This window comes from Rhea americana, unplaced genomic scaffold (genome assembly GCF_003343005.1).
Source record: "Rhea americana isolate MKP2758 unplaced genomic scaffold, rheAme1 scaffold_350, whole genome shotgun sequence".
Taxonomy (NCBI): Eukaryota; Metazoa; Chordata; class Aves; order Rheiformes; family Rheidae; genus Rhea; species Rhea americana.
Genome location: NW_028186480.1, coordinates 1 through 15,238, shown reverse-complemented (window position 1 = coordinate 15,238; position 15,238 = coordinate 1). Strand labels below are relative to the sequence as shown.

At 35.8% G+C, this 15,238-nt stretch overlaps 1 protein-coding gene across 1 annotated transcript in view; it reads left to right on the top strand.

Moving 5' to 3' along the window:
• PTPN3 (protein tyrosine phosphatase non-receptor type 3) overlaps positions 1 to 10,755 on the top strand; it is a 164,246-nt gene extending 153,491 nt beyond the window's left edge. Inside the window, exons 25-27 of the mRNA XM_085311899.1 lie at positions 5,080 to 5,225; positions 5,909 to 6,044; positions 9,258 to 10,755. Of these exons, the coding sequence (XP_085168025.1) occupies positions 5,080 to 5,225; positions 5,909 to 6,044; positions 9,258 to 9,341 (366 nt within the window). The 3' untranslated portion in view covers positions 9,342 to 10,755. The remainder of the gene's footprint in view (positions 1 to 5,079; positions 5,226 to 5,908; positions 6,045 to 9,257) is intronic.
• The last annotated feature ends 4,483 nt before the right edge of the window (positions 10,756 to 15,238 follow it).

The window sequence follows — 15,238 nt, the reverse complement described above, 5'->3', positions numbered from 1 at the left end:
GTGTGACTAGGACTCAGTCATGGAACATACAATAGCTGGGGAGTCGTACTTGCTAAAGCGTTATTCACAGAGCCTGAAGTCACAGAGCTCTTCTGAGTCTGAAGAATTATCAGAAGAAAATACTGCAGGCTTTTTCTCATTCTGCCACATCTTATATTAGTTGTTTCCCAAATGCTCTGTCATTTTTCCATCTGACTTGTTTTATTAACTAAAATTAGTCATTCAACCAAAAATAAAAGAATTCAAGATGATTTAATTTCATCTTGTAAAACAAGTTGTACCATTGCTATAATACAAAATGAACACCAGAAGAGAGCACTAACACCTTATAAATAATCCAAGTGAGCATGATTAATTACAACAATTCCTTGTGTCATAATATGGACTGTTTAGTGTGATGATGCAGACTAACAATGCAAATGGAGGCAGGTTGGGAGAGAAAGTTCTTTTTAATTTAAAAGCTCTCACTTTTCAGGACATCACAATTATGGGGAAGATGGTTTGAAGAAAAAAAGAAATAAATAGATGCAGCAATTCAAACCAATTAAAAATTAAGCATAAGCATAAATAAAGATTATTGCTGTTTGCTAAAGAGATGTAAAATTGCAAGATTAAGATGACCTTTTTCTTTTTTAAGTATGAGCAATATACACACGTTCTGAGGACTCTGCTAAACTGATATTAGATCAGTCAAAGGCAGCAATGTAAATGACTACACTGCCCGCACTTTGTTATAAACAGCTGAAAATCGGTCTTTGATTTTTGACAGAGCTTAACTGTCTGGGCTGAGGCTTTCCATGCTGGGTTTTTTTTCTTCCAAGATATGTTTTGTACAACAATTTGAGAGAAATGTTGATTTTTTGCTCATGTTACCTTAAATTGYTTCACTGGAACTCTTGCTTCTACGCATTGAACAAGACTCTATTTTCTCTTTCCAAAGAATTCCACATAAATTTGGCTAGCTCACCTTGGCTGTTTTTGAGCAAAATCCAGGATGTTAGCTTAACCCATAATGAAGTCATCTTGAATTTGCACAGGAATGATAGGTACAAGTATGTATTTTTCTCTAGCTGACATCTTTGTAGCAACAGTAAACATTACTGGAAGGACAGTGACAAATAGCTTGGGACAGATATGATGTCTTGCACCTCCACAGCTGCCTGCAAAGTAAATGTGGGTCAATGCCCTGAAGTAGCTAAATACTGATCAGATGGCTAATGATAAATTGGGGCAAATGACACAGCGCAGAACTGTCACTAAAAGCTGTAAGTTATTCAAACTTTTTTGGATCCACCATTTGGAAATATGAAACATGCACTTACAATTGWAACCAGCCCATGTGAAGTGCAAAAAATGTTAAATATTTCTGGAGCATCAAAATGTAAAATGTCAAATTAGGCGAACATAACTGGACAAYGAACAATTTTTGATGTCTGCTTTCTGTCTTTTTATACTTAAAATGGGAATAGTGAAGCCAGATTTTATAATAAATTCTACATTTATCWGTCATTAGGATGCTACAGTAATGACTGTTATTGAAAACATCAATGGGAAATATATACCTTGTGGTAAGGAGTTGAGCCAACTTCTGGGTAGTAATAATTGGGAGAGCCATTTTGAATGGATAATTCTGAGAAGCCACTTCATTTTGCATTGCTAGATGTGTACAAAGAAAGAAGATCTGGTAGAAATAGCATTTTAAGAAATAAGTATGGCTATATTCAACGACCATTTTAGTAGAACATGTACATTTCGGCTAACTATGAGCCCAGTAACCATAATCCTAGGTGCCCTTTTAAGTTATGAGTGCTAGGTTATAGTAACCGTACTGGTCTTGTAATGCAAATTATTTCCGTGTGTGATAATGTACGGTGTATTTCCAAATGCAAGAACTATCTATCATTGAGTATAAATGAGTTAGACTTTAAAAAATAAAAATAAAAAAAAGGAAGAAACCTGTTACTGATAATAAATGTCTAGACTGTCATAGTAATGTTTTTGTTTCTTCTGCATAAAATACAGAAGTATTAGAATTACAAAGAATTAATTCTAACATATACCAATATATTTAGTGTCTGCAAGAGAGATTTGGCTTACTAGGAGAAAGAGGTATTTTAAAATACTTAAGGCAATTTGTAAAATTAATGATGTGGTGATCAAGTATTAAGAATATGAATCATCTCAGAGAAGCTCAGTCAGAGGAATCAAAACTGATTATATTAAAACAGAAATAACTGGAAAAACTATACCGAAGCTTGAGGAACACTTAGAATATTCTAACAAAGTAGATTTGTCTCTGGGAATGAATCGCACGTATAACAGAAAATTGAAGATGATCACACCAAAAAAAGCAGTTTGGAAGCCTAACAGCATAATCTTATAGTATGCTCTTACTCTAAAGAGGTCTTATGAGACATGCTCAGGGTCTGTTTTTAGGAAGCAAAGTATGAGCTGTGTTATGCATTTTCATGTCTCTGAAGGCAAATATGAATTTCCACAATTACTTTGACTGGAATAAACTCATTTCCTAGGATCCTTTCCTCAGTGCATAGGCAGTAGAGATTGTCTTCTGTATCTTAGTCTGGTCACTGTGGGTGAGACCTCTTTGTCGAACAGAAGAGGAAGGAAATAAATTGGAAACACCTAAATCAGATCAAATATTTCAGTAGTTGTATGTTTAAAAACCAAAACAGAAACAAAACTCTGAAAGTCAATAGCAATGTGAAAGCATTCTTGTGTGGACCAGTAGGGAGAAAGCTGGCTTTTACATTGTGATTGATTAATAAGCTAATGTGAAGATAAAGGAGAGGAATGTGTTATTTCAATAGGGTGTTAAATGTGAAGTCTAGCAATGGGCATCAGTAAAGCCCAGCTAATAACTGTTACCAGGCATGTGGAAGGAATCAAGGAACAATGGGAGGAGGCTCCTGCAGTGCACAGGTGATAACTACTTGTCATAGGTGGTGGAGGAGCCTACCAGGAAGGAGGTGTCCTGCCGGCTCTTGTCCTAAACAACAGAGAGGGAGTGGTTAGAGATATGAAGGTTGAGAGCAGTCTTGACTGCAGTGACCACGAGATGGTGGAGTTCAGGATCCTGCATGGAGGAAGCAAGGCAGTAAGCAGGATTGCAGCCCTGGACTTCAGGAGAGCGGACTTTGGGCTCTTCAGAGGCCTGCTTGGAGGAATCTCACAGGTTAAGACCCGAGAAGGAAAGGGGTTCTGGGAGAGCTGGCTAGTATTCAAGGAACACTTCCTCCAAGAAGCAGTGCATCCCTATGAGTGAGAAGTGCAGCAAAAGGGGCAGGAGACCTGCATGGGTGAGCAAGGAGCTCTTGGCCAAATTCAGACAGAAGAAGAAAGTCCACAGAATGTGGACAGGCTACTTGGGAGGATTATAGGAATGCAGTCAGAGTATGTAGAGATGCGYTGAGGAAGGCTAAGGCCCAATTGGAATTGAGTCTGGCAAGGGATGTTAAGAACAGGAAATCTTCAAATCCATCAGCAGCAAGAGGAAGACTAGGGAAAACGTGAGCCCGCTGCTGAATGAGGCGAGGACCCTGGTGACAAAGGCTACAGAGAAGGCGGAATTACTGAATGCCTTTGCTTCAGTCTTCACCGCTGAGGGCAGTCCTCATAAATCCTGCAGCCTGGATGTGAGGGAAAAAGTCCGGAGAAGGGAAGACTTTCCTTTGGTTGAGGAGGATAGTATTAGAGACCTTCTGGGCAAGCTTGACATCCACAGATCCATGRGCCCARATGGGATGCACCCATGGGTACTGAGGGAGCTGGCGGATGTTGTTGCCAGGCTGCTCTCCGTCATCTCTGGAGATATTCAAGGCCCGCCTGGATGCAGCCCTGTCTAACATGCTCTAGGTGACCCTGCTTGAGCAGGGGGGCGTTGGACTAGATGATCTCCAGAGGTCCTTTCCAACCTTACCGATTCTGTGACTCATCTCGGACAGAAGAGTGACACGTCTTCACGCAGTGATGCAGCAGAGCTCAAGAGTGTCTTTGTTTTTTTTTTTCCCTGCACTGATCTATGATTATATCTATAACATAGAAGTTGAGACTAATTTGAATTCAAGGATGTTTAACTTTGATTATGAAATCACTCAATATAGAGCTAACTGAAAGAACTTCTGTGAAATTGCCTTCTGAAGTATAATTGCATGGAGAGTTCTCTATKCAGCAGAATCTTTCGTCTAATTAAATTGTATTAATAAAGACAAAAGTCCTTTTATAAGTGCTACAGAAATCATACATACCTATGTATTGTTCTGTCTCAGAAACCATAGTTAGCAAATGCTGTGAAAGCAACTTTGTGTTATTTTGTAACTATATCTGTAAGTGCACATTTAGAACACATCTGCAGCTGGGCTTCCTTGAGAGACTTAATGGGATGGCAGCATGAGATGAAAAGGCAGTCAGATTTGTTTTATGGGAAGGCTTAAGATACTGCGGGAAATGAGCAAGCATCTTGCTGCTTTCAGGGTTGAACCAGTATGCCAGCATAGTGTTCCTAAGTGCTGTAAATGGGTGTGTGTGTGTGTGTGTGTACACATATGTGTGTGAATGTATATTTTCCCATTTCTGATGAAATATAAAAACAAGACCATGCTGTTGAGGGGTGACGCTTCCTTCAAGGAGGAGAATATGTAGCCCCAAGGCCCTGTTATTTTATCTTTGTTATGAATATTTCTTCTGTATTTTACAACAGCTGCTTCTTCCAGCCTGTTCAAAAATTGTGTAATACTGTTATGCACAGGTTCTGTATCGTTTTACTTCAGGTGAATCATTGATACCGAGGTCAGAACTCAATAAATTAAAAAAAATGAAAGTCTGCTTAGATAAAAGAAGTTAAAATTTGATGCCTCACTAATTAATATATATGTGTGTGTGTATGTGCCTTTGGTACGTTTTCTAAGAATTACATGTTTATAGTTTTCTCTAAATTGAAATTTTCTTTGTCATATGCATCTCACTATGTATCATGTTTGCAAAATAGGCTTACTGTGAAAATGGCTCATTTCTCTTGAGTCATAACACTGAACACTTTTTCACAACCTTGTTGTATTTTAGACAGAACAACAGCATGCAGTCACCCATCTCCAGTATGTTGCTTGGCCTGACCATGGTGTTCCTGATGACTCWATGGACTTCTTAGAGTTTGTGACCTGTATGAGGCCAAAGAGAGTAAAGAACGAGCCAGTCCTTGTTCATTGCAGGTACTTGTGGTTTAAAAGTTTGGTGTAGATTKTGTTCAGCCTTAGAATAAGATTTTGCTTTGAAAGGTGTCTCTACAAGGCGGCAGGATTCCTTGAACCAGATGAAAATTTTAACCCCAGAACACTAGTGTTCATTGGTGGAGATACAAGCTCTAGTGTTGTATCTAAAGGACAAATTTCTTTTTTCTTCCTTTCTTTTGCTACCTTTTGCTACCTTTGCTACCAATTTTGAAATTGCTGTGTTAGATAATTATTACAGAAGTGATCGTTGGTAATATAGTAAAGACGTTTCTCTGCATTTTCATATTCTGATACCTCTGTAATCTCATTGTGTGTGGTATTGCAAAGTTGTTCTGCTGTTCAGGTAGCTGTCAAAAAGTCAATTAGCTCTTACCTTTTTTTAATCAAAATTWTAAAAGCAGTATATTTAGACTTGCAGGCAGTTGTAACTTAAAACATTTAATTTAAGTGGTTCTTTTAGTTTTATTTACATATTTTTTTCTTTGTGATCATTGGCAGGAAATATTACTGAAGTTGCTTTAGGAGTAGACTTAGTTCTCTGCTTTAATCTTTTAAAGTTCTCCCTCTTGTTTCTAAGGCTATTTAGCTTCATAATATTAAGATTGCGATATGAATCTGGTACCTTGCAGAAACTTAGATTACTTTCATGTTCCATTTCACAGTGCTGGAATTGGTCGCACTGGTGTTCTGGTCACTATGGAAACAGCCCTGTGCTTAATTGAAAGAAACCAACCTGTTTATCCACTGGATATTGTACGAAAAATGCGAGACCAGCGAGCTATGATGGTCCAAACATCAGTAAGTGAAGGAGAGGAGTTCTGTATGTGTACTGCATTTGTCCAATTGTAGCAACAGATACATAGATTTCTAAAATGGTATAGTTTAGGTCTTCAGTTACCGTTATACTTCATGCTGCTTACAATCGCTGTAACACAGTTTAATGTAATCTGGCAGAAAAGGCTCTTTGCTTCTAAGGTGTATATTTAACTTGTAAATGTTTCCTACCTGGGCATTAAAAGATTTCTATACTTTGTAAGTAATTTCTGTATACAAAATCAGACTTATCCAAACCATCGGTTCTTTAGTCTAAATAATATGCAAGAAGTTAAGATAACACTTTGATTTTTGTTGTTTCTAGAGAGACTTGTAGGTAGTCTTAAATCACATATAAAGTTTTTGTGCTGTGATTTGAAGAGAGGAAGTGGCTTTTCAAGAGTTAGGAGAAGAAATTTAATAGAAACAATATATTAATTGTACCACTGCTCCAGTTTGGAAGAATGAAGGGCAAGAGTGAAATTCAGAAGAAGCTGGCAAAACTCAGTAACTGAAATAAAGTAGAAGGGGATGTAAGACTGAGATGGTTCAAAGACAGTTTTTGAGATTGTAAGGGGCAGTTTTGTATCAGCTTTGGAAATGAGCATTTTGCCACTAGGATGAGGGGTGAAAACTTCCACTTTCTTGGGGAGAAGTTGGGTAACACAGAACACTGTGTGAGTTATTTCAGAGAGCTAAATATGCAAGGACATATGGAAGTAAAAGGGTTTAGACCCACAAAATCTACAGTTGCATCTGTCATTCTTGTCTCTGATCTTCAAAAGAAAATGCCTCTGTTTSCACTTGAGCAAAGGAAGGAAGAAGTTAATGACTGCAGGAGTTAGTAGCGTGGTTGATCAGGAAAAAAAAACTTGCATTGAAAGAATATTATCAAAGAGCATGAAACAGTCAGAAATTATGGTTACTTGTGTAACTGGACTGTCCTGTGAGTAGGATTGTTCATGCACGTTGCTGGGACTCTTGTCACTTATTGCAGTATACTGAGGGCGCTGTCTGGAAGTGAATCAAGACTGTATGGTTAAGGAGGGAGTTGTCTGGATAGTTCTGAGCCCATTTCTTACAGAAATGGAAGTTGCTGAGCTTGTGAGGGTGCCATGAGATGAGAAAGACTGGCCTCAAGATTAAGGAAGCTGAATGTTTCCATCTGGAATTGTCCTCATCTGTCCCCTTCAGCTTCTAAAATGAAGTGAGCAGGTTCACTGGAGGTGATTGTGTTTTTGAGAGCCTGAAGTGAAGTTCAGCTTGCCAGMAGGCTGAGTACCTCCTATGTACAACAGAAATCAGTGGAAATGTTCCTTAAACATAGTTTGTTTGACATAACAGAAGAATACAGAGTATAGCAATAAACACACTGCAAATTGGACTGTGAGTGTGGAAAACTGGACAGGTAAAATCAGATTCTTCTTTACCTTGCTTGCTGTATCATTAGGTGTATGCAGTGCACTTGGTCACTACTACACACTGCAGGTCACTAGCAGTACAATTTGCAGAAGGACAGTATGTAGCAGTAGTACTGTGAAAGTAAATTCACTGGTTATTTTTGAAATCTGCAGATAGTGCTGTGAGAAAAAGCAAAGCCTGTGAGTAGAGCTGGCATATTGTGCTGTAAGTGAGGCGCAGGGAGCAAGCAGGGAATGTGTGAAAGCAGAATACTAAAGAGCTGTACTTAAACAAATCTATCCTGAGTGCCCTTTTGCGTTCCCATGCCACCATTTCAGCTAGCCCCACTGCTCCTATTCTGTGTTCAGCCTAGCGCAGCTGGGAAGAGCCATTAGGGAKTGTTCAACTGAGGCAGCCTGGCTTGAAGCACATTCAGCTGCTCTGTGGGGCTTGTGCAGGTGCTCCTTGTCTGAGGAGATGATACACAGAGCCAGATGCATGTTGTGAGCTAAGATTAGTCAGTCTGTGCTCAGTAAGAATATGCTCATCAGAGCTCTTAACAGGTCCCTTTAGTGTCTACTATTAATCACGTGGAAGTTGTAATTTTCAAAAACTTGTAATTTGGTCAAACTGGGGCCATCAGGAACAGCAAAACAAAAGCTGTGACCAAAAATGAAGCTACAGCAACCTTTGCCTAGCTGTATAGCCCTTCATTTGGAGTTAAAATARATAAATAAAATAACTATGCTCCATTAAAGAGAAATTACTAAATAATATGGAAGGGAGTGCAGTAGGACATATGTAATAAAACCAGTTATCAATGGAGTGAGCAGTAAGAACAGAGGCAACAGCAGCAAAGAAAACAAGTAGTCAGAGGCTGAGTCAGAGGAAGCAACGCTAAGCGTTCATTTTGATTTGCTCAGTAATCTGATCACACAAAGAAGTTAACAAAAGCAATAAGCAGAGAGCTAAACATCACAGTTGGCTTGTTCAGGCAATAGAAATATGCATGCCAATAACAATGAAGAGAAAAGTCAAGATAATTAAGAAATATAGACAAAAGAACAGAATAATATTGGAGGTGGGAGTAATTGAGTGAAAGATGGAAAGAAAAGGCAGGAAATTGAGATGCTGAAAATAAATTTCCATCCCCACATTTTCCTTAAGTTTTTCTATACTGAAGAGAACATAAAATGCAGATTATGGACAAGAATAGCATTCTAACTACAAGTATTTATATGCAATGTAAGGTCCTTCATAGTACAAGCATCATTTTTTAGCCCTGTCCTTTGGGAGATACTGGGATAATGTTGTTTCCAGATACACCTGGTCAGTTAATGAAAGTTGACATCAAAGGACAACTGGGAGAATATTTCAAAGATGTAAAAAAAGGATTTTTAAAAGTTGTAAGACCCTGGAGATGAAAGAATCTGGAGAAAGGAAGATTTTCCTTTAGTCAATGAGAATTAGATTAGAGATCATTCAGGCAAGCTTCACACCCACAAATCCATGGGCCTGTTTTTTTTCTGTTTTTTTTTTTTTTTTTTTTTTTTTTTTTTTTTGGGGGGTGCTTTTTTCTTTTTTTTTTTTTTTTTTTCCCAAAAATGTGTTGCTGCACTTCTCCAAATATGTAGCTTTTAGATTTTGAGAAAGGTGTTCATTTTTGGTCTTGAACAGTCGAAAGTACTTTCTGAGAGCAGGAGACATGCCTTAATCATTGTTGTAAGTTAGTGGTGTGAAGTACGGCTCTATAATCAATACTTTAACTAATCAACATTTTTGTTTTTTCTTATATAGAGTCAATACAAATTTGTTTGTGAAGCAATTCTTCGTGTTTACAAAGAAGGATTAGTTCGACCACTGGATTCCAATTCCAGTTAGCACAACAGTGAAGGATGATTTCTTTTCCCCTAAAAAGACTTTTTTTTTTAATAAAGCAGGAGCTTGTTTCTCAAAGCAACTAGAATGTACTAGAAGCCCATGAGACAACAGACAAGCACATCTGAACTGTGGCACTTTAAATTTCTCAAGATTGCTAATCATGTACAGTATAAAGAAATCCTGTAGATAAATATGAGAGCAATTGTGTATAATATGCTTTATTCATGTAGATAACATAAACAATCAATCATGGAAACCTTGATGCATATCTTATCTTTTGCTGCCTTAAAACAACCTTAACTTTAGAAGTTACAAAGGTCCTGATGTTTCTTTTTAAAATTCAAAAAGAAAACCAGTAGTATTGAAATTATCCAGTTTAAGAAAGTACTTAATATCTTTGTATTGTATGGAAGGTCATGGAAGTTAATGGTAATTTTCATATTTGGACATTAAATATTCATGGAAATGTAACCTTAGCTTCTAAAAGGCTGAAGAGCTTCAAAGGCTAATGCGTAACTACTGTACATTGGTAGATGGAGAAATTAAATAGTCAGGTCCCTTAAATCTATTAGTGAGTATGCCAGCTGTTATAATATGCTTCTTAGAAATCACATCTACTGTATGTGATGTACAAAATAATGCTGCATTTAAGCATTTATGCAGATGGTACAGTCTACATCTTCTGTTTATTACATTAGCTACTGTACTCCTATTCTTCTATTTCTGCTGCCTTTCCCCTTTATACTTGTATTCACTGCTGTTTCTATTTATGAACAGAAAGCATTTTAACTGAAAATGAGATTGAATTCTCTTTTGCCTTTGTTTCCGTGTGTATTTATGAGTTTTTTGAATGTAAATGGTTAATGCACACAAGTACAAGACTGACTTATTGTATATGCAAAGTAGCCTAATCCAGTACTGGAAGAAGAAATTACTACTGAATCCATTAAATATGTTGCTGCTAATTCAGGGTGTGAAGCTTACGAGGGCACAGGTGTTACTAGTATTGAGATGGTGATAAAATGTTAACTTGCTGCCTTTTAGCAGAAGCTGAGTTCTGGCTACCCAGTGAAACACAACTCCCTTTTGCAAAAATTCTGTGGATTTGCTGCGTTTCTTTCCTTTATGGAAATAAAGCTGAATTCACATAAATTCAGGGAAAGAGAGGATGAATTTGTACATTGGTAAATAGTTCACCCTAAGGTACACTGGTCTCCATTTCATTTCAAATGGGAGAATTGGACTTTCTGAACAATATAACCATGTTTGTGTGATGTTAATTTATTTTGTGTGTGTTTTGATTACCSTAGGATAAATCTTCATTTTTGTGTTTTAAAAATATATTCTGACAGATTGTTTAAAACTGTTATTTAAAGATTTATCCTAAATAAGGAAAAAAAATTATAGGGCATATTATCCAGATGTTTATATATGTATAAAAGAAAAAATAGATAATTTTCTTGTTAGATATATACATATATATATATATATATATATACACACACACACACACACACCTACCTTCAGATATATTTTTTGAATTATTGTTTATATTATGGATATAGTCATTTATATCTGAGTTTCATTACTGAAACTGCTACAGCTGTACAGCATGCATCTCTAATGTTACCAGAAGGTTGTGTTTTTGTTTTTTTGAGGAGAGCTGAAAAGTGAATGTAGGTTATGCTAAATTGCAGATCCTTTTCTTCTGCAGACTTGGTCCTTTCTTCAAGGTTACTTTATTAGTTATAGGAGGAAAAAAGAAAGTATCTGGTTACTATTTATTTATCAAAAGAGTTTTGCTAATTGAAACACAAGTGTTAATCGGCAGCCTAGAAAGCTTCTGTAGATTGAAAGGTGAGTAGTTATGTGTTCATTCAAATATATTGCATTCCAGATTTTATTTACCTGAAGTCTTTGTCATATATTGGATCTTTATCCTCATGCTTAATTGGGCATGGACTGGAAGGCAAGAGACTATAATTCTGACTCTTTAACTTTCTGAATTACAGCTCTTTTTAACTTTCTGAATTGCATCACATCACACAATCTCCCTGTGCCTCTGTTATTCCAAATGTAAAATGATACCGGGCATGCATATTTTGTTTGGAAAGCTTTTTTTGAAAAAATATGGAATATGTTGTACAAGTGCATGCTGTCTACTGTTATTTGAGAGAATATTGAGAAAACCTAGAGGCTTTTTCCACATGAGAAATAGTGGGTACTGAAAAATCTGTGCCTGCTGACTGGTTGCTTAACAAAAGCTCTCTGTTACAATGAGTGTCCTTTTCTATTAAAGCATTTTTTTTGAAGTTGTGCTGCACCTAGGTCTCAAAATCATAGCTTGTAGTTGGCAGGATTTGTAAATTAATAGTTTGTCAAGAACTGTAAAAGGTAAGGAGAAAAAAAACATGGGAATAGTAAGAAAAAACTTAGAGCATCTCATTTTCCATGTTTTTCTTTCATAAAACTACTTGATTAAACTTTTGGTTTATTTCTGTTGAAGGTAACTGATATATTCTTACTACTATTTATGTGTGTATATGTATGCACTCATGTCTTGAGTATATATTTACAAAAGTGTTGTAAAATATCAGTATATAACTCATCTCAATGTACATAACATAGGTTACTGTACATAACAAGTGAAACCTGTTAGTATATGTGTGTTTAAATGATGATAATATTCTGACAATAAATGCTGCTCTTGATCTCATAACCTTAGAATAGATGGTTTCAGTATTGCTATTTTTAAATTTTCATTTGGATTTTAATGACTTGTTTGCAATTACTAGCCGTTGATACTCCATTTAAAGTTATAAAAATAGTGCTCTTTAATATTAGAATTTAAATAGACAAGTATCCTCTCTATTATGTCCATCCTTATTTCAGTCTTGCTGGGTTTTGCACATGTAACTGGTAGGGTCCTTATAGGGGGGAGAAGAGGATTTTGTCTTTTCTGTTGTGTGTGTTATCTTTGCACTGATTGATGTATGCCTTAGATTTGATCTTGCAATGAAAGCATAATTGTGAAAACATCTTAATGCCAGTTTCTGTTTCCACAAGATTTGGGAAATTAAAAAGGTACAGAGCTGCTTGATTTTTGTAGGAGTTAAAACTCCTAATACACAAAATATTTCACTACCAGGATATTGATAAGAAAAAGTGCTATAAAGTCAGGGTTCTGTATAACCTCTATGAATGTTTTAACCTCATTTTTGCCTGTGCTTCTGTGATCATGACAATAAGTATTTAAAATGCCTAGCATGGGGGAGGATAAAGAGGGAGCAATAAGCCTTTGAGGTTTTGACCACTGTGAAATTCACTAGCACTTACTCTTCAGAATTGAACAAATTTTAGCTAAGTGGCTTTGTTTGCTACAAAAGTAACTAAAATGTCTTTCAACGCATCTTCAGTAATATCACAGGGGAGGGCTTTTTTGAGGTAGGGGTAGGAAGAGCAGATCTTACAGATCTTACTGAAAATAAGTGGTGCCATAACGCATGAATGCCTTTCATGTAACTGGATATGTAAAATCTAAAGCATTAAAATACAACAATAGTTTGGGGGATGAAAAAAGGAAAATCAGGAAAATTATTCTGTAATTCAGGATATTCTTCTCAACCTTTTCTTCAGGTGTTGATACAAAACTACTAAATTTTATGTAATCAAAATTTAGATAAAGGTTCTGCAATATCTTTTAATATACACATTTTCTTAGCAGTTCATTCTTTTCCTCTCCTTTTTCTACTATGCAGTATCTGGTAAAAATATTTCAAAAGAACCTATAGCTCTGAAATACCCAATCAGATGTGCGTTTACTTTAATACAAGCACAATACACTGATCTGCAGTGATGGTTCTTCCTTGTAAATAGTGTTCTTAGATGTCAAACTGTAAATGCATAAATGCTCTGCTGATTAAAAATGTTGAAAATGGGCATGCATGGTTCATATTTGATCCATTAAAATTTAATCATGGTTCTTTCAAATACCTTAAATGCAGCATTCAAGTGCAAACTTATTTCACTCATTCACATAAAGCCCTTCTGGAATGAATGTGCGCTAGGAAATGTTTATAATTCAATTGGTAACCTACAATTAGTCTACTTGTTTAAAAGCATTTATTAATTGAAACTATACTGAAGGAAAGGTTTTGCCATAAAACATTTTGTTCAAAGGCAGTTGAAAGCCAAGTGAATGACTGGTTCATTATAATAAAACATAATGTTTTGATGACATATATTCTCTTGCATTTAAGTACTGACAGTGATAGTGTTAAGCCACCTCAGATGACTATTTTAACAATAGCATTATATTAACAGTGTAAATGTAGCAATTTAATCCACTATGATTTAGTTTTACTGTACTTTAACATATTTAACTTTTCTAATCGTGCAGTAGCTCTGCAGTAGCCAACTTCAAATAACAGTATCCACAGTCACTGAAATTTGTTGTTTTCTAAAAACAGGTTTATTTTAATGAAAAGGGGCTAGTAGTGCCTAACATTCATAGACTTCATTATCAGCTCAGGCTAACCATGTGAGAGTACTGATATAATTTGACCACTTGAGCAGCAATTGTTGAGGACCAAGAATATAATGGAAAAAAACAAATTGTGTGGACAATTGATATTTTTAGGCTGTAGTAAAGACACTAAAGTCGTCTTAGGAGATAAATTTGGGAATGAGGAGTAGAATGTGTCTTTGAGTTAGCCTAATTTTATTGCAGACTACTCGGAGAAGAGTATTGGTGTGTGCATTATTTCTGAGTTTAACAGAAGTTTTTGAATTTTTCATAAAGTTCTTATTCAAAATATTAAAGCATTGATTTTAATAGATATTGGCGAAACACTTCAGTTTACTGTTAGTTTTTCAACTTCTGTTTCCTTGGTTTTCATGATTTCATTTCTTGAGTTGTTATTGTCTTACCTTATAAAACATTTTCAGGTTTCCCACAATTGTAAAACTAGCTTTATTGTAGACAACTAAGCAACATTGCTGTTGCTTTAAACATAATGTTACTTATACCTAATGAAGATGCAGTGTGTTCTTCAGACCAGCCTGAACTGAGTTTGTATGTGGATATTAATGCTGTTAACAGTGATAAAAGTTCTTAAGCTATTTTGGAAAAGCATCGAGGTGACCTGTCAGGGCAGATAAGATCTAATTTAAAAAAATATTTTATGGAGGAAAATATTTTAATAGGTGTGGTAGGAGCAGGAAATGGAGGAAGACTTTTTTTTTTTTTTCCCTTTGCAGAACACTGTTCTAAATGCATCATTTATTTTGGAGCAATTTCTTTAGTAAAAAGTGCTACTGTTAATGGGATTTCATTTCTGTCAAACTGACCCAGAAAGAGAATAACAACTTGTTTCTCATTTTTTGTTTTGTGTTTTCAAACAACATTAAACAAAACTGAAATATTTTCCTTCTAAAAATGATTTTGGTTGTTTTCATTTTGTTCTTCTGTAATGTATATAGAATTTCATGTGACTGGAGAATTAGTGAAGTTGTTGCACATCCGGAGAGGAAACAGTTGCTTTGCTGGAGTAATTAAAGTTGTTACCTAACATCAGTTACCAATTAAAACTACAGTAGTCTAGCATTGTATTTTGGTCAACTTTTGCAGAATGACTATTTTTTAAATATAAAGTTTTCTTTGGAGCTAGCATCATCAAGCCTTATACAAGAGCAGAATTCATGCTTTAAAAAAAAATCAAAAATTTTAAGCCAGGGCTATTTACTAAAAATCTATGCAAATTATACTTGTGCTTTTTGCAAGGAAAAAAATAGTTTCTCTCTTTAAAACAAACAAACAAACAAAAAAAAAAAAAACACAAGCACCTGAAGGGAATATCTTCTTTGCTGTGCCTGCATCTTATGTAGACATATACAAA